This window comes from Callorhinus ursinus, unplaced genomic scaffold (genome assembly GCF_003265705.2).
Source record: "Callorhinus ursinus isolate GAN/ISIS: 27379988/994484 unplaced genomic scaffold, GSC_fseal_2.0 scaffold13, whole genome shotgun sequence".
Lineage (NCBI taxonomy): Eukaryota > Metazoa > Chordata > Mammalia > Carnivora > Otariidae > Callorhinus > Callorhinus ursinus.
Window position 1 is genome coordinate 33062142 of NW_027397075.1, and position 19985 is coordinate 33082126.

Here is a 19985-nt window from a genome sequence, read left to right on the forward strand (position 1 = left end):
AGTCATGGATTATACAGCAGTAGGAATACGCACATTGCCTGGGTGTTTTGTTTTGTTTTGGACTCTCATAAGAATAAAGATAGCTTCGGGGTGCCTGGCTGGCTCAGACGGGGGAGCATGCAACTGTTGATCTCAGGGTTGTGAGTTCAAGCCCCACATTGTGTGTAGAGATTCCTTAAAAATAAAATTAAAAAAAAAAGAAAGAAGATGGTTTCTGAATGGACACTTATTTAACAATATATTTATAAAGTAAGTGGTAAGGATAAGCACTTGTATAATGGGGTTGCTCATATGTCTTGTGCATTACAGGAGAGAAAGAAAGATGTCTGCATCTCTGGAGATGATCAGGCTTTTGATTAGGCTTTTGACTGAGGCTTGGTGTTTCTCATTCTCTTTCTCTCTAGCTAAAAGAAGTCTTCCGGAAACAACTGGAGAAGGCAGAGTACGAGATAAAGAAGACCACAGCTATCATTGCTGAGTATAAGCAGGTATCGTGCCACTGCGGTTTGCATTGCTATAAAAGTGATTATTTATATTGTTTTTCTTTGGGGGAAAATAATTTTGTCTTTAGAGTTTCCAGAGCAATAATTGCATGCATTCATTAAATTTGGTGGCTTCCTTTCTCCTCTGAAACAAACAGTGACTGGACATGCTTGCTGATAACATGGGAGGTGTAACTGAGCAAAACAATCTGTTGGCTGTTTACAATGTTTGGTAGATTGAGAGGAACAGGAAAGTTGATCTTTATCATTGGGATCCTGTCTCTGTGGAAGCACATTTCCAGTAGACCTCACTAGTAACATTTGCCTCTTTGCCAGGGACTAAAGCTTAGTGATTATATCAAATGACAGTATCTGGGGAATCAGTGTGTCCTTTGCTGTCAGAGTATAGAATGTGGGAGCTCTTCTTCCCACGTGGCCATGTGGCCTTACCCAACCATGGCCAAGGCTAGCAGGAAACCTTCTGTTGGGAACCTTTGATCTCTTAATGGAGGGCTTGCTCTCCTTGAGGATTGTCCTGGCCCCTTCACCAGAGTGCTCCCAGAAAGCCCTCATTCCTGCCCGAGTAGTATCGTCTTGTCTCTGCTGGGACATGGCAAGGACTCTGCGTCGCTGAGAAACCCTTGAATGGACTGCAGCAGTTCCAGCATTCCAGAATTAACCAAGGTACCATATGTCACCTGCTTATCCTAAGAACTTCCCTGGGGTCTCCTGCCTCATGTAGGAGTTTGAAATCTGATTCCTATTCTTTTTTAAAATGTGCTGCTTATAAATAAAATTTATGTTCCTCATGGAAAATTAAGAAAGTGTAGAAGAGCACAAAGAAAACACCCCCGCCCCCGCTTAACCTTGCTAACTAGAAATAGTCACTGTAATATACTGAATATGCATTGTTGCTATATAAATAAAAATGTCATTTATATTGTTTGTGCTAGTTTTTGCAACTGGTTCACTTCATATATTATGAACATCTTTTCAGAAGGATTTTTCTCCTTCATGGACGAATCCTTAGAAATAAGGCTTCAGAGCTGTCTCACTCTCTTTGATGATAATATGTGTTGATTCCTGCTATCTGAGAAACTTGATTCTTTGGGGGATCAAGAGATGAATTAATGCAATTTCTCTCCTTTAGAAGCTGATCTTGTAATGGGGAGCTAATACCTGTGCACAAATAATAGGAAAGGGAGCTTATTGCCCATGGGAAATGAAACCCTTCCTGGAGGAGGGGTGGGATTTGAGCTGTGCTTCAAAGGCCAGGCGAGATTTGGGTATGTGGAGGCAGCGAAGGGGGATAGAAATGGGGCAGAGAGGGACAGCACATGCAAAGGCATGGAGGTGGGTTAGTGAACAGAAGTAGTTTTGTTTGTCAAGAGGTTCGAGTACAAAAAAGAAGCAAAGGTGCATTGGGTCCCAGTTCGAGGAGGGGCTTCGGGTTAGGCAGAGGAGTTTGGATTTTATTCTGTTTACAGTAGGAATGTTTGAGCAAAAAAGTGGCATAATCAGGGACATTTTGTTGGCACTGATCTGTCCCAGTGAGAAATGTGGAACCAAATGGAGAGACCCACAGGCAAAGATACAGACCAGTAAGAGGCTAACCGTAGAGTCTAGGTGAGAAAATAGCCTTAAACTAAAATAAGTAGTAATGAAAATGGAGAAGAGAAAGACACAAAACATCGTCATTTTTTGCTGGACAAGGGAAACACTGAAGGTGATCCCGAGATTTTCAATTTGGGTAACTAGGAGAAGGGATGGTTAAACATTAACCAATCCAAGGAACATTAAAGACCATGTGCTATGGAACTTGCCATCACTGCACATGGGTTTTCTTTCATCACATTAGGCCATGGGTGGCCGCCATGTGCAGCACTCTTCAAAATAGTAGTACTTGGGACTGTTCTTGAATATTATATGGCAGGCGCTACCAGTAATGTAAAAGGCAACAGACCCATCTGCCTGAAGATAATTAGGATATAAAACATAATCCACATGCATTCTGTAGTTGGAATTGGCTATGACTGGCTTTATTTTGGAATCTTTGGGGTTATTTGAAAGGGTATATGGTTTGCCAAAATTACTAGGGAGACTGCTTCTTTTTCACATCAGCCAGTATAGTCCTATTCATTATTTCCAGGCTTGGATCTGGAGAAATTGGAAACAACTCTACAAGCAGGCCCTGGTCTCTAGAGCCATTTTTTTTTTTAAGATTTCATTTATTTATTTGAGAGAGAGAACATGAGTAGGGAGAGGGAGAAGCAGACTCCCCACCAAGCGGGGGGGGTGGGGGTGTGTAATGACTCTTTCCCAGGACTGTGGGATCATTACCTGAGCCGAAGGCAGACACCCCTCAAGACAGACATTATAAAAAAAAAAATCCCAGGGGTGCCTGGGTAACTCAGTTGGTTAAACATCTGCCTTCAGCTCAGATCATGATCTCCAGGTCCCTGCTCAGTGGGAGTCTTAGTGGGGAGTCTGCTTCTCCCTCTCCCTCTGCCCCTCCCCCCACTCATGCTTTTTATCTCTCAAATAAAAAAAAATCTTTTTTTTAAAAAAAGCCTGTTTTGATAATAGAGGTAGATCTTTTACGTTTTTAGTTCAAATTGCATTTTAAAATTTGACCTCCCTTAACTTTGTTTATTCCACTTTTCAAAAACAAAAGATCTGTATGTCACTCAAGGAATTTGAACATCTAGTAATTTTTTTAAGCAAGTGGTTTTGTTTGGCTGGTTGGTTGGTTGGTTTTGGCTTTGAAAGCACTTATTCCTACCTGCTCCTAGTACTTGTTGTTAGCACCTTATTTCAGAATCAATAATGAGATTCTCTTTAATGAGCACTTATTATAGGCCAGGTGCCATATTGAATCCTTTGCATACATTTTTTCCCACTGATTATCACAGCACAGCACTTTGTATTTATGAGGGAACTGAACCTTAGGAAGGTTCGTGAATTCACCCAAGGACACACTGCTGGAAAGTACTAGAGCTGGACCTCAGGCTTGTCATTTCACGCCATGTTGCCAAACCCCTTGATCATAATTTTAGTCTTTGTTATTTTCTGGTCATTTTTTTTTTTAAAGATTTTATTTATTTGAGAGAGAGAGAATGAGAAATAGAGAGCACGAGAGGGAAGAGGGTCAGAGGGAGAGGCAGACTCCCTGCTGAGCAGGGAGCCTGACATGGGACTCGATCCTGGGACTCCAGGATCATGACCTGAGCCGAAGGCAGTCGCTTAACCAACTGAGCCACCCAGGTGCCCCAACTTCTTAAGGAAACTTTGGTCATTGAAAACAGAGACTCTCTCTGTGGCTGTCCATAGGAGAAGTTTCTAGTCCAGAATTCTTTTCATCAGGTTTCCAGAATGGTACTTTGCACAGAGTGGATACTCAGCAAAAATTCTATAGACTGATTCCAAAAACAGGACAGGAATTCACTGGAAATAGTCACAAAGTCTAGTGACAGAAATCAAATTACCCCATGTGTTTTTCTACTAATTAAGATCAAAATATACTTTATGCATGGAACACTCTCAGGCTCTCTGCTGGGCATGGGTGGCATTTGCAGGGCTGTTCTTTTGCAAAATTTTCTCTAGCACCAGAGAAGCCAGAGCACTGTATGAGTTGATACACAGGGACGTGCACACCATAGTTGTTCTGTGTCCTAATAAAGAAACTCTTTTCTTTTCTTCAGATCTGTTCCCAGTTAAGTACCAGACTGGAGACACAGCAAGCGGCCAGCAAGGAGGAGCTAGAAGTGGTAAAGGTGAGGGAGAGAGAAATAGCTCTGTGGTTTGGCTTCTTCCAGATTCACAGTCTTACCTCACTACCTGATAGGACGATCCCAGTGCGTGAGGACGCCCCCCAGGCAGGACAGTTTATGACGTCACGCCCGCCCTGCCCCTCTCGGTGCGCGGAAGGATTTAGAAACGCTGGATAACAGAATCTGTCTCTGCTCCGGGTGTGATCCTCTTCACTGCCCGCGGAACGGTTGTGTTCCCATCAGTCTCAGGGGTTGTCGGAGGCAGGTAGTAGGACTTAAGCCTTGTCACAAGAGGCCCCGAGCCTTCTTGGACGGTGGACGCCCGGGAGCCCCCAGCATCCCAACTGTGCCTGAATGGATGTGGCTTCGGGATGCGACCCCGGAGGATCATCCCGTTGCTCTCCACCCGTTGTGTAGAGAGCATTTGTTTATATGCTGCCCCCTGGTGGTGAGACTCCGTTGTTGCTTATGTGAGAAAAGCGATTGCTTGTTCCATAGCAACAGCCGCAAAGCAAATGAATTGGTGTCTTAAGCAGCGTGGGCACGGCCGGCTCTCGTGACCTGCATGACAGAAACCCAACGGAGTTCTCTTTGAATATATTCAGGTTGGATGCTAGTGCATAAATGCGTTCTAGGCACGTTAGCATATCCCTGAACAACTTGGACCAGTTATTTACCTCTCTAAGCTATATTTTGTACCCTGTGAGATAGAGACATTACCTGCCTCGGCGGGTTATTTTTAAGATTAAATAAGATCACATATATAAAGTGCTTAGCTTAGTGGTTGGCACACAATAAACACATATTTTTGTAAGTTTATAACCTGAAAATCTGAGACATGAGAACTGAAAATATGAACCTTGTTCTGACTTTGTATCCCAAGTGGTTTTTTCTTATTTCCTGTTCTAAAACAGTCTGTTATTAGTGACTATGATGTTGGTCATCTCCCTGCCCAAACCTGCTAAAATTTTGGGTTCATGTCTTTCCTCTCCGGGCTGCCTTTACCGTCTTCCTCCTTAGCCTTTATCATCCTTTTATTTACACTAACACTCAGTTGATGAGGTGCCTTGGCATAAAAGCGTTAACTATCCTGAACTAAAATCTTCGTAGAAATATAAATGAAGTGAATTTATATAGATCACTCAAGGTTTTATTGAGCATCTAACTCGGTGCACAGCTGTTAGACTAATGTTGTTTTACAGAAATTATACATAACAAAAAGTTTAGAATTTTCCTGGGAGCAAGTTATACATATGCATGTGAAATATTTAGGGAATATTTCAAAAGCATGTAAGTCAGCACTGAGTTGGATGACACTGACAAGCAGGGTTATACAGAAAGCAAAATCGTAAGAACTACAGACCAAAGATGAATTTGTGGAGGAGGCTGGACTGAAGCAGGATGGGTAGAATTCTGTGAGAAGGATTTAAAAAGGACGTTCTGGAAGAGACTGTGAGTGAAGACCCAGAAATCACAATGAGTCTCGTTAAGGAGACTAATGTGCTTCGAGTGTGTATTAAGGAATCGAGGGAAATACTGGATAAAGAGGTAGGCTTGGCTAATGAAAGCCCATGACATTCAGGCAGAAGAACTTGCACTTGTTTTAGCTGAGTAAAGAACAACAACTAACACCTACTAAACACTTTCTGTGTGTACTTTTCCAAGGATTATCCCATTTAACCTTCACAAATTCCTGAGAAGGTAGACCCTATTATATCTTCTTTTTTAAAAAAGATTTTATTTATTAGAGAGAGAGAGGGAGAGAGAGCACAAGCAGGGGAGCTGCAGAGGGAGAGGGAGAAGCAGTCTCTCCGCTGAGCAGGGAGCCCGATGCAGGACTCGATTCCAAGACCCTGGGATCATAACCTGAGCCGAAGGCAGACGTTTAACCGACTCACCCACCCAGGCGCCCCTATTATATCTTCTTTTTAATGATTTATTAGATCTTGGTTTATTTATTTATTTGGACAATGATCACCAAATCAGGTCATTCATGATCTCAAGGTCACAGTAAGTAGTAAGGCCAGGATTTGAACCCAAGGAGTGAGACTCTACTCTCCGTAGCCTTGGTTACTACACTGACCTACAGCCTCTTGCCCCGGTGCTACTTCCTTTTCATCTCTTGTTCGGCGCAGTGCTGTGGCTTTTGATGTGTCCGTCCTCCCATCACACCATTCCCCCTTCAGGTAATCCTCTACACTAGAATTAGAATGAGCATTCCCCAAGATAAATATGACTCTCTCACTCTGTGTATCAGTTTAGAATTAGATTGGCCACAGAGAGGAAACCCAAAATAACAATGGCTTAAACACAAAAGATGTTGATTATCTCATAAAAAAAAAAAAAAAAGTCTTGGGCTAGAAAGATCCTTGGTTTTATCAGCAATCCACACTCGTCAGTTATCGGTGACCCACACCCTCAGCATGGGCTTCCATCCTCAGGGTGACTTGAAATCAACTGGAGTGGCCCCCCTCACACCCACCTTCCAGGGTAGAATTTTAGGCCAGAAGGAGATGCAAGGGTACAAGGACCCACCTCCAACTGGGTGAGCTCTAAGTGGCCTTCCTTAAAGCTCCATACCACACTTTGCTGACCTATCAGAACTGAATTTCATGGCCACACTTAGCTTCAGGGGAGTCTGGGGAATGGCATCTTTTAACTGGGCAAACTGCCAGCCCAAATAAAATCCAAGTTCTGTTAGTAAGGAAGACGGGGAGATGGATGCTCAGTGGGACTCTGCAGCCTCCAGCACACGTCTGTTCTTCAGCTCGCCTGTGGACTGCAGCCTCATGAGGCTCGCTGCTGTCTCTCCAACGTGGAGCACAAGATGCAGTGCAGGCATTTTCTATAGGATAAAATCGGGATTCGATAGCATTACAGTTGAGAACCTTTACCACGGGGCCATGGAGAACCCTTGTCACTTCCTTCCTCTCACTGCTGAGCCATCTCCTCCCGCTGGGCCCTGCTCCGACTCCCTTCAGTTCTCTGAAGGGCCAGCTTCCTTGCACACCGTGCTCTCCCTGCTGAAATGTCCTCCTCCCTCAGGGAGTCTGTTCCTTCATATGGTTCAGCCTAATAGAACTGCTTACCCAGTTTGGTAAACTTCTAATCATTTAAGACCCAGATCGAAAGCCAGTACTTTAACACCTTATTTAGTCAACAAGGACTATATATAACAAATACTTGCTGTGTGCTTATTTAGTGCCAGTAGTGGGCTGATTATTCTTACAGGTTCTGAAGAGAGTTACCAGATATCTTTCAAGTGTCTAATGAATATTAATCAGGTAGGAATCTGAAGAGTGCCTTAAAGATGGGATAAGAAAGCAATCAGGGTATGTGTTGTAATGAGCACTGGGTATTATATAAGACTGATGAATCACAGACCAGTACCCCTGAAACCAATAATACATTATATGTTAATTAAAAAAAAAAAAGCAATCAGTGGGGGCTGAGAAGGTGATTTCTAGGGATTCAGGCCTGGGATGAGAAGAGCTTGGACATGTCAGAGAAATAATTTAGTGACCAGCTGAATATGGAATGAAGGAGAAGGGAAAGAAAAGATGACCCCAGTGTTCAGGCCTAAATGATGGAAAAACAGGCATAATGATACAGAAATGTGAGGAGAGGTTGTGTGTGTGTGAGTGAAGAGAGGAGTGTAGTTTCGGTTATGGACATATTATAATATGTAGTAGTATATTAAAATAGAAATATTCTGTAATATCTTTTAGCTCTAAACTATTTTTGGAAGTATTTTAAGAAAACAATAGCACCAGTGTGTTGAAGAGTTGTTTTTGGTCAGTGCTCTGCACCTGATTGGTAGGCCAGGCACGAGGCAGAGTTACTTTCATTACCTTGAACAATAATGATCCTCTTTGCTTTAAAGCTGAACCAAAGGACATGACATAAACTTTGTTGCAAGCATAGATTTAGGTCCATCACAATGACCTTTCTCAGTCTACTGTGGGCCAGCTACTTAGACTCTTGAAGTTCTTCACTTACAATGGGGGTGATAAGAGTATGTGGTTTTACGGTAACTCTAGGATTCAGGAGACACTGCGTGGAGAGCCTATGGCATGGGGCTCTAGAAAGACTAATGGCAGCACAGAATTTCTAGAACAGGTTTCACAGAGATGCTCTCATAGTTTCCATTTCCAGGGTCTCTCTAGACATACTTTAAGAAACAAGGAGCACCTAACTTGCACAGTTGGGTTTTTTTTTTTTAAAGATTTTATTTATTTGACAGAGGGAGACACAGAGAGAGAGGGAACACAAGCAGGGGGAGTGGGAGAGGGAGAAGCAGGCTTCCCGCCGAGCAGGGAGCCTGATGCGGGGCTCGATCCCAGGACCCTGGGATCACGACCTGAGCTGAAGGCAGACGCTTAATGACTGAGCCACCCAGGCACCCCCACAGTTGGGTTTTGTGCTAAAACCATTTTGGTTGCAGCGCAAGAAAAATAATTACCTTCAGAAGTAGGCCTGCCTTTGAGGACCACAAGCAGCATCTACATGAACATCTTCTCTTGTTTCAGGAAGTGATTTCTGCCGTGAAGTCGTTTGATGTGGGTTCTCTCTTTGGCTATTTCAGGGTAAAATGATGGCCTGTAAACACTGCAGCGACATTTTCAGCAAAGAGGGCGCTCTGAAGCCCGCGGCCGTCAGCAGGGAGGAGCAGGGCGTAGACCTGGCTGATGAGAAGGACGCCCTGAAGAAGCAGCTGAGGGAGATGGAGCTGGAGTTGGCACAGACCAAGCTGCAGCTGGTGGAGGCCAAGTGCAAAATCCAGGTCGGTGACCAGAGAAGACACACAGTCTGTGCCCTAGGACACATTCTCGTCCTTTGGGCCCACCCATCCAGCTCAGCATCTGAAGATGTTTCCACATACGATGAACACAGCTTTGGCACACTAATGTGTCCTCCATAGTCACATTTTACATCATTATTTTTAAAGTGACATAAACACATAGTTTTAAATGAAAATGTAGTGATTAAAATAATATCCTAGAACAGGTTTAAGCATATGCTTTTTTAGCTTACCCTGAGATTTCTGTTGCCAAGGCCCCTCCTTCTCATCGAACTTCAGTCACTGTGGTAGCTGATCCTGAAAATGAAAGGCCAGACCTTCTCTGTTGTCCTCCCCTGACAGGTGAACATTAGCTGACACCATTCTTTGCTTTGGAGCTTTTTCTCCTTCATCTTTACCTGACTTTACCAAATCCCTTTCCCCAAAATCTGTGTCCGTATCGGAAGATAACATAATTAGAAAAATAGTCCTGGCTTCTGATGGACTGTTTCCATTTCCTTTTTCCCAAGGTCCTTACCCACCACCATAGCCTGCCATGCCTCTAACCTGAGCCGCACTAGCGACCCTTAACCATTTCTGTGCTGGACCCAGGACGTTCTCAGGGGCAAAGGCCATGTGTTTGCAACTAGAATTCATTCATTCTTACATCATCAGTAGAAGTTCATCCATATGTCTATTTGTTGTTTCAAACATGTTGTTACCTAAACCTAAATTTGGACCAAAAACGCAGGGGGAAGAAAAGATAAAATGAGGTTTCATTTCACTGTTCAGTGGAAGCAAGATTCTGACTTTCAGTGGTAACTCTTAGCCCTAAACTGTTTTCTTGCATTAAGAAGCCAATTAAATCTCTTGTGGGTTTTGTGGGGGGACAGCTGCAGCTATACAGGCCGGGGGATTCCAAGAAGCTATACTTTGGTTTTTTGGGCAGAGAGAAAACACTTGTATAACTCAGATGATTTTCTTTTCTTAATTAGGAACTTGAACATCAGAGAGGAGCCCTTATGAATGAAATCCAAGCTGCAAAAAACTCTTGGTTTAGCAAAACCCTGAACTCTATCAAAACGGCCACGGGCACCCAGCCGCTGCAGCCACCACCGGTCACCCAGCCCCCCAAGGAGAGCACATAGTTCCAGCCTCCCCACAAGCACAAGAGCACAACGATCAAAGGGACAGAAACCCAGGAGGAATCTCCCCGTATCCCTTTGCAGGAAAGTACAGGAGGCCAGAAAGCAAGCCAGGATCTCTCAGTAGCTCTCACTCTTTCTCGTTTGACACTTTGCAAAGGGATGTTTAAACTGACCTGAGTTATGTTGAATACCTGCTTTCGAGCTTCTTCATGGAAGGCCATGTTCAGTTCCATCATAGTATTACCCATTATTTTATATGCCTGATGTTTAGTTGGAAATAAGTAATTCAGAACTAAATGCTTTTTATTTAGAACTAATTATTCATAATTACACTTATTTTACATGAAAATGGAGATGTCTTTTATTCCAAGGTTGAAGTGATAGAATGATATTTGTCACAGAAAAAGAAAAGAAAAAGCAAAAAGATTGAAATATAAACCTCTTATCTTTTCAGAATTTATTCAGATAAAGCACACTGTGGGACCATTTATGACAACTGTCAGGTTTCTTCCTGAAAGTGACTCCCTGGAAAACGATAATCCTGTCTAAAGAATAAACCTGGGATTGAACAGTCCCCCCAAAAAGAATGAGTTTATTTTCATTTTCTGATGGGTATATCTGGAAATGAAGTACCAAGAACCATGGAATAAGATAGACTATTGAGAAAACACCCTAGATGAACAGAGATTTTGATAAATGCAGGATAAGATAAATCATTTGGCCCTAGTATTCTAACAGGTCCTTTTGAGAAACTCTACACGGGAATTGCCGATTCTTAAGTCTGAACACAGTTGTGACTTACAGCAAACGTGAAGTCAGAGGTGGCTATTGTGAGTTGCAGCATTAGGGAACCTTTACCAGAGAAGCCTAGAAAGGCCCAGGGTCAGCCATTGTGCTTCAAATGAAATAGAGAACCAGGGACAGAGTATTTCATTTAATGTTGACATATATTTGCTAAGTAAACACTAATATACTTTACTTTTTAAAGTTATGAAATGGGAAATAAAGGTCAGCTTCACATCATCTTAGTTTACTGTTAGACAACTTTTACTGATTTCTGTATCTCCCTAAAATGCCCTTGGTACCCCAGATGAAGAGATGCAAATGCATTGGTAACATTTTTGATTGAATATAAAATCTTTATAGAAATACTTATCTCATGGAGAAGTAAAGCTGTTCTTTAAAAGTTGGTGGAAATTGTTTTTTTTCAATTATATTTAACCTGTCTATATATATAGTCCTTGCAGGAAATCTTTTGGTAACTGCAAAACTAATTTTCACATTTTCTCAGCTAGTTTGGAGGCTTTGGTCCTTTTATGCCAACCAAACTACTGTCCGCTATGTACAATAACATTTATTGATACTCATACTGCGCTTCATTGTTGAACATATTCTTTGCAAAGGATCTTAAACTCTGTAGCCAGAGTGATTCTCATCTGTGCCATATGTTGCAATTAAAAGTAACACATTCTTAGAAGCCTGGGTGGCTCAGTCATTAAGCGTAAGCGTCTGCCTTCGGCTCAGGTCATGATCCCAGGGTCCTGGGATTGAGCCCCACATTGGGCTTCCTGCTATGCGGGAAGGCTGCTTCTCCTTCTCCCACTCCCCCTGCTTGTGTTCCCTCTTTCGCTGTCTCTCTCTGTCAAATAAATAAAATCTTAAAAAAAAAAAAAGAAGTAAAAATTAAATAAGAGCCATTTCAACTCCAGGAGCATGCACTATAAGTTGCTCATAATAGATCCTTTCCTCCAAAATGATCTTTAAACTCTAAAGAGTTAAGTCCCCTTCATTGGTGTTTATTATATCATCTACAACGCGTAAAACTGATATGGATGTTATCCTTTGTTACACTCATCAAATACTTTTCTTACAGAATTGTGTTTTGTCCTGTCATCTTTCATTATAATCATGTCCTTGTAATCAAGCATTCTGAGTGTCCATGTTGACTCTGATATTCCCTACTTGGTGATTTAGAAAAGGTAATCTGCTTTTTTGTTGTTGTAAAATATAATGGCTAGAAAATTGCATCTTGGTACTTGTTTCTGTAAATTATTTAGTATAATTTTTTAGCTTTGCTGGTACTTTATGCTTTGATTCCAAGAAGCCTTGTACAAGTTGCCTTATCAAATGGCCAGCTAAATCAAAGATGTTCTTTTGTGTTTTGTGAATCATACAGTTTTACTGTACAGAGCTCTTTTTAACTTCCAAAAATCAGCACATTCCACAGAATGCCTAAGTTGCGTATTTTTCCTTATGCGGTAGTTGATGGAGAAATAGAATGGCTGTAGGTACAGTCCTCACCTGTACACCAGGCTCAGTTCCAGAGCCTCTTACATTTTTTTTTCTTTAAACAAAATCACCAGGTACATACATTCCAAATGTGTAATCTGTCTTTTTGCATTTTCTCTTAACTCTGTCAAAAGATTTTAATGGCAATCTATAGATTTTTTTTTCTTCTCCAGTTCCATATCATACTTAGGTATGTGTATTGGTACCATAAGTCTAAACTGTTCCTCACTGCAATGCCTTTGGGTCAGTAGCAATACTAGATAGAAAGAAAATTCAAAATTTGGTATATGATATGATTATTCATTCAACATGTTATAATAGCACCACCCCAGTCCTTCCCCGTGTATTGTTTGAAAACTCATGCATCCCTGTATTAAGTAACTGTTAGTTTTAATTTCACTTATTTTGAAATATATTTGAAAATTGCTACTCTTTTCTTGAATTTCTTTTAGAAAGACATCAACCAGCCCAGATAGCTAGGAAATTTCCAAATATTCTAGAGTGTTTTTCATCTTTTCCTGGGATATGTTGTATGAAACATTCCTCCAGAAATCCAACACTTGCAGTATTCTGAAGAGTGATGATTTATCTTTTCATTTAATTCTGCAGAATAAATGAAAGGAATGAATTTCAATTTGATAGTTCAATTCATTAGCTTTTATATCTTGAGACTCTTGTTTAACACATTCTTTGAAGCTGAAAAAAACTCAGCTGAATTTTGTAGTGCATATGTTTGCTAGCTTCACACCCTGAGCCATGACACAATTTGGTTATATTTAGTTACATATAATTTAATGCAAAGAAATTCTCAGCTACCTAATGTTCTGTGTGTGAATGCCTATCAGAAACACTAATGGGAATGTCATATAGGCCTCTGGCCTCTTTCCATACAACCACTCTCTCTCTTGCCTTCTCCCAGCTATTCAGTTTGTAATATTTTCATTGGCTTTCTTAAATTTCCAAAGTAAAGTACAAAAGCAATCTTTGTACTGATGTTGGGATAGTTAATAATAATACTTATCTTTTTTCCAAAATTTTCATTCTATACTGTATATTAATATTTTTCTCAAGCCCCTACTCCATTTTCTTAAAATATTTTCCAATTAATAACTAGTGGCTTTATTTCCCAGTGAAAGTGAGAAAAACAAGAGAATGCACAGTTCAGGGCATGAGATGAGAGATCCTGAAAGGAGCTGATCAGTTACTCAGGATGGGGCCTACACGTGTAACTAACGTAAGGGATTGAGTTTTCTTTAGCTGCAGTCAGCCCACTAATGATTCTGCTAAGGTGGTTGTCTGATTTCAAGATCCCTTGCAGGGAAAAGGGAGCGTTTAAAAAATTAGATACCTTGTTTTCTCTCTCTGGGAAAGAACACTTGTAATTACTTAGCAAGAGGATTCTGTTGTAGAACTTACTCTTTTAAAAAATCCAAACTCTTAAATAGCTGATTTTCTTGCTTCAATTACAAGTAAATGAGAACGGACAACCGCTGTTGTTTGATTTGAACACTGTTTGACTTGTGTGTGTGCGTGACTGGTAGAATTTTACATAGAGGATCCCTGCCTCTTTGTATGGCCCCTGAATACATACATGGCCAGTCTTTCCCTCTGGTTGACCTGCTGGTGCCACCCTGAACTAGAACTGCTCTAGAACAGCCTTCCTCTCTTACAGTGACTTCCATGTAACACACGCAAAGCCCTTCATTTTAGGAATTTTCTTCTCTCTCAAAAGTTACCACAATGAATGCTTCCACGTGGGCTGCATCTCAACAGATGACGATTGTGAGTTGTAACGAGAAAAGCGGATGTTGACAAGTGGCTGAGTAACTCCAGTCAGCTGTCAGGTGTGCCCTTCCCAGCTTCCATCTAAAAGACTACATGTCAAGCGTATCTCCAAAGGAATTCATTATGTGTTATAAAAACATCTTCATCAATATGTCCCATTCTCCCCACCTCCATCCTTGGTTTATCATTAGTGTTCGGAAAACTTTAAGAAAAAAGAATCATTGAGTAGAAAATAAACATTTTAAGTTACTTTCCTTTTTCATTGGCAATAAGTTACCATGTAAAATATTTTCTGTTAAAATGTAACTTTTAATAACTGTATATTATATATGGAATAAAATATAGGCAACTTAATTATAAATATATAAATACATCAAGACTCTGGTGTCATGAAAGCACAAAAATAAAGCTGGAGATGGTCCCAGAATCCAAGATGACCCAATAGCCTTTTGCACCATATTCTCCATTTTTGGTATTTTGCATAATGTATGGATCCTCAGTTCAAATGAAGGAAGAAGTTTCTCAATCAGCATCACTTCCCTTCTTTCAACTCCTACCTTTCCCTTGCTGAGGAGGTAGTAGAAATTCTGTACCATTTATTTTTGTGACTTCTATGATTTTGTCCATGACTTCTCTAATGAATACAGGTTCTAGAATAAAGGAGTTGATTGGCCCAAACAGTGCTGACTACAAAAGAAACATGAGTGAGCAGCCTCTGTAAACACTGACCAAGTAGCTGTTTCCATAATTCCATGTATTATGTATAGTACAGGCTATCAGTGTAAATGTAATGCTTGTTAAGAAAAGTGCAATTTATTGTACATTGTCCCAGCAAATGTTTACTTTTATAACAGTTATGAACTTGGATTAGTATCTTGTTTTCATGTGTGAATGAAGCCTTGTGAAATAAATTCAACCAAGAAGGTAACAAGGTGACTGTTTTTGTGAGTCAGTGATGTTTTCAATGCTTTGTGTTGCCACTTTGGCCCCATTAAGCAGTAATAAACATTTGTTCTGAAGTCCATACCTGTCTTTTTTGTTTCTAGTTAACTTTATTCTGAATCATCTGAACCCAATGTTTATGTAACACTTTTTTTTAAAGATTTTATTTATCTGACAGAGAGCACACAAGCAGGGGGAGCAGCAGGCAGAGGGAGAGGGAGAAGGAGAAGCAGGCTTCCCACTGAGCAGGGAGCCTGATGTGGGGCTCGATCCAAGGACCCTGGGATCACGACCTGAGCCGAAGGCAGATGCCCAACTGACTGAGCCACCCAGGTGCCCCTATGTAACACTTCTTAATGGACCTTAAGACTCCAGTCCATTTAGAAAGAAAGAATATGCCAGGAGTTTGCTGCAGGCTATCCCCTGCAGAAAGATCCTGTGCACGCAGCATTGCCAAGGGCCCTCTTCTCTATATACTAGAGATTCCTTGGTTGTACGTACCAGACACTAACAGCTAGTTTAATAATAATAAGGCAATTAATTAAAAGGAATAGGTGTGGGGCGCCAGGGTGGCTCAGTCATTAAGCGTCTGCCTTCAGCTCTGGTCGTGATCCCCGGGTCCTGGGATCGAGCCCCGCATCGGGCTCCCTGCTCAGCGGGAAGCCTGCTTCTCCCTCTCCCACTCCCCCTGCTTGTGTTCCCGCTCTCGCTGTGTCTCTCTCTGTCAAATAAAAATAAAATCTTAAAAAAAAAAGGAATAGGTGTATTCATTTCATAAAGGCCAAACAGTGGGGCCTGAAGAGGCACGGGGACAAGGACTGGAATGCCATCAGGAACTTAAGCAACTGTTTCTTAATCTCGCTTCTGCTCGTCTCGCCAGGTAATACTTATCTACTGCTGCTTCTCCCTCCGAAAACAAGCTTTCCTGCTTCTAAGTGCACAACTACCAAGTTCACATGTTTATTCTTCAAGTGACCGGCAGAGATGGACTGGCGTCTCCAGGTGCCAATTCCAAAGTCTCGCAAAAATCGAACTGGCTAATCCTGGATGAGGTAGTTGCTACAAGTCTTTCAAAGTACAGCACAGTGGGTGATAGCATAACTCAAGCCGAACTCCAGAGGAGTTCTCGGAAGTGGAGGCAGAGTACAGAGAATCCCAATTTGCATTTTGTTCTGGGAGTCCATGGAACCTAAGTGAAATCCAAGAGATTAGTCAGCTCCTCTTACAATTCAGCATGTATTAAGAATATTAAACAGAGATTGTAGAATTACAGTTTGTGGTTCAAACCCAGACCACAGACCTCTTCTGTTTGGGCCATGTGGTATTTTTTTATTTTTTTTAATGTTTTTCTGTTTGTTTGTTTTTTAGTCATCTCTACAGCCAATATGGAGCTCAAATTCACTACCCGAGATCAAGAGTTGCATGCTCTTCCAACTGAGACAGCCCGGAGCCCCTGACCCATGTGGTATTTTAAAAAATGAGAAATTTTGGGGCGCCTGGGTGGCTCAGTTGGTTAAGCGACTGCCTTTGGCTCAGGTCATGATCCTGGAGTCCCGGGATCGAGTCCCGCATCAGGCTCCCTGCTCAGCGGGGAGTCTGCTTCTCCCTCTCACTCTCCCCCCCACCATGTGCGCTCTCTCTCTCTCTCTCTCTCTCATTCTCTCAAATAAAATCTTAAAAAAAATGAGAAATTTTATGTAAAAAGTAAAATAGCAAAATTATTCCAAAAAATACTGAATTTGGTAGTTAGAAGTCATGAATGTTCTTAACATGAACAGTAAATGAAATTCACTGTTCACTACTGATTAAAGGTCCTAGACTTAGTGAAGTTACATGTTAAGTTGTAGATTTATGTCCAGTAGGGATGCAAATCCTTACTTTCTTTTCAGTGGAATGGATACTCCAAAGGTTATATATGGCTTATTACCCTGGTAGGACATTAGCCAGTTTGTATCTAACTTTGCAACCATACACTAACATTCCATTATTAAAGTGCAGGCATGGGTGCCTGGGTGGCTCAGTTGGTTAAGCAACTGCCTTCGGCTCAGGTCATGGTCCTGGAGTCCTGGGATTGAGTCCCACATCGGGGTCCCTGCTCAGCGGGGAGTCTGCTTCTCCCTCTGACCCTCTTCCCTCTCGTGCTCTCATTCTCTCTTGCTCAAATAAATAAATAAAATCTTAAAAAAAAAATAAAGTGCAGGCACTTAGGGAGTGCCCGGGTGGTTCAGTCTGTTGAGCATTCAACTATTGGTTTCGGCTCAGGTCATGATCTCAGGGTTGTGAGATCAAGCCCTGTTTCAGGCTCCATGCTCATGCTTGAGATGCTCTCCCTCTGCCCCACTCCCCACTCTCTCTCAAATAAAATCTTTAAAAAAATAGAAATAAATTGCCTCTAAGGATCCATTATGCAAATACACTTTGATAACAGTTTTGACATCTTACTGGTTCCCTCATTGAATTGAATAAAATATTTGTCACATGTTCCTTTTATATTTGCGAGGGATTTTTGATTTCACCTTTTTGAAATTCTACTGTAACAAAATCTTTTATTACTGTCAAAGGGAGACAGAACAAAATCTTTTAAAAGTTTACTTGCAAGGAAAATTTGCAAGGAAGTTCAGGCTTTAGCACGGGCTCACCAAATAGAAATTGTAGTATTTAAATGACAAAAATGAAAATAAAATGCAGATTGCCAGGTCTATTAAATTAATTCAAGCAAATTTACTGACTGCCTACCGCACCAGTCTCTAAGTGCTAGAAATGAGGTGAACAAAAAGATCCTACCTCAGAAGTTTTAACTCTAGCATGGAATTTTTCTCAAACTCAGAGAAAACTACTGACATTTTGGGCCAAAGAGTTCTTTCTTGTGGGGGCTGTAGTGCATACTGTAGGATATTTAGTAGCATCCCTGGCCTCTCCCCACTAGATATTAGTAGTATTTCACCAGTTGTGACAACCAAAAATGTCTTGCCAAATGTCTGGGAGGAAGGAGTAAGCAAAATGTCCACAATTGCCGCCAATTGAGAGTGACTATTGGGAAGACTAATAAATTGCAGGTATTAATAAGTACTATGAAGAAAAACAGGGTAAGAGGGTGGAGAGAAATGATGAGTGATGGGGATGAGGTTGATAGGATGGTTTTTGATATGTAAACTTGGCTAGCCTACACTCCCCCACGATTCAGCCAAAAAGTAAGTGTTGCTGTGTATTGTGCACATAGTAATTAAAGCTCTTAATCATTTAGCTTTGAGGGAGATTATCTGGGATAATCTGGGTGGGGCTAATTGAGTCAGTTGGAAGGTCTTAATGCAGGGCTGAGATTTACTTGAGAGAAGAATGGAATTCTTCCTTCCCTGACTTCTGTGGATCAAAGCTTCAACCTGTTCTCATGGTGCCCAGCCTGCCTATAATCCATTTTTGCTTGTGTGGCCTAAGGATTTTGGACTTGCTTAGCCAGTTCTAACAATTGCATAGGTTAATTCCTTGCAATAAGTATCTGCTACTGATTCTGCTTCCCTGATCGAAACCTAATACAGCTGGGAAGAGCAGCTCTTAGGGTTACTTTTGAGAGACCTGAGTAAAATGAACATCTACGCGATGATCTACGTGATGGTCTGGAGGAAAAGCACTTCAGAGAGAAAAGCACAGAGTACAGACTTTGAGGTGAGGGCAAACTCTGTAGATTCAAGTATAACATGCCAGTGTTTAAACCAGGGAGAGGGAGGAGCAGTGAGAGAAGAGTTCTATGAGATGAGACATGATACTCATCATAAAGGTGAGATAAGATCATGTAGTATATGTTAGGTCATGGTAAGGAGTTTGCGCTTAGTCTAAGCCCAACAGGAAGCTATTGGGAGGTTGTTTACCAAAGGGATATAATGATTTGAAAAGATTACTCTGGCTGCTCTGTGGAAAACTAACTGTAAAGGCACGGGGTTGGAGTGGGGGGAAGCCAGTTAAGAGGCTAGAAATCCAGATAAAATAATTATGCTTGGTCTTCAGTGGTAGCAGTGGAGGTTGTGAGAAGTGGTTTGATTATCCACGTATTTTGTAGATGACAGTAAGTCTTTCTATAGGATGGGAGGTAGGACCTGAGATTGAAGGCTCAAGTGATTCCTTGGCCTGAGCAATTAGGAGCAGGAGGTAACCATTCAGAGTGGGAGAATAATTGGAGAAACTGATTTGAGGTGTGAAGATGACTGGGAGGAGATTTTTGTTGTGTGTGTGTGCGTGTTTTTGTTTTTTTTCAGATAAGCTAAATTGGATGTACTTCTCAGACAAGCTAAATTGGATGTACTTCTCAGACATCCAAGTAGAGACAGAGTCCAGAGCTCAGAGGAGAGGTGTTGCTGAAGACACTGATTTGGGAGTCACCGGATAATAGATGGTACTTAAAATCTTCTAACTTTAGTTAAAAAGAGAACTACCCTACGAACAAGCAATTGCACTACTGGATATTTACCCCAAAGATAAAAATGTAGTGATCCGAAGGGGCACCTGCACCCCAATGTTTGTAGCAGCAATGTCCACAATAGCCAAACTGTGGAAAGAGCCCAGAAGTCCATCAACTGATGAATGAATAAAGATGTGGTTCATATATACAAAGGAATATTATGCAGCCATCAAAAAGAATGAAATCTTGTCATTTGCAACAATGTGGATGGAATTAAGAGTATATTATGCTAAGCGAAATAAGTCAGAGAAAAGCAAATACCATATGATTTCATTCTTATGTGGAATTTAAGAAACAAAACGTGAACATAGGGGGAAGGGAAAGAAAAATAAGATA

The 19985-nt window shown here is 41.3% G+C and overlaps 1 protein-coding gene across 8 annotated transcripts in view; it reads left to right on the forward strand.

Moving 5' to 3' along the window:
• The window catches only part of RABGAP1L (RAB GTPase activating protein 1 like), a 762700-nt gene extending 747422 nt beyond the window's left edge, over positions 1-15278 (forward strand). For 7 of the 8 annotated variants that reach the window (XM_025877662.2, XM_073900045.1, XM_073900046.1 and 4 more), the window contains 4 exons: positions 405-488; positions 4184-4255; positions 8838-9035; positions 10028-15278. In XM_025877662.2, the coding sequence (XP_025733447.1) occupies positions 405-488; positions 4184-4255; positions 8838-9035; positions 10028-10180 (507 nt within the window). In that variant the 3' untranslated portion in view covers positions 10181-15278. The remainder of the gene's footprint in view (positions 1-404; positions 489-4183; positions 4256-8837; positions 9036-10027) is intronic. The other variant, XM_073900044.1, reaches the window with a different exon arrangement.
• Positions 15279-19985: the final 4707 nt, after the last annotated feature.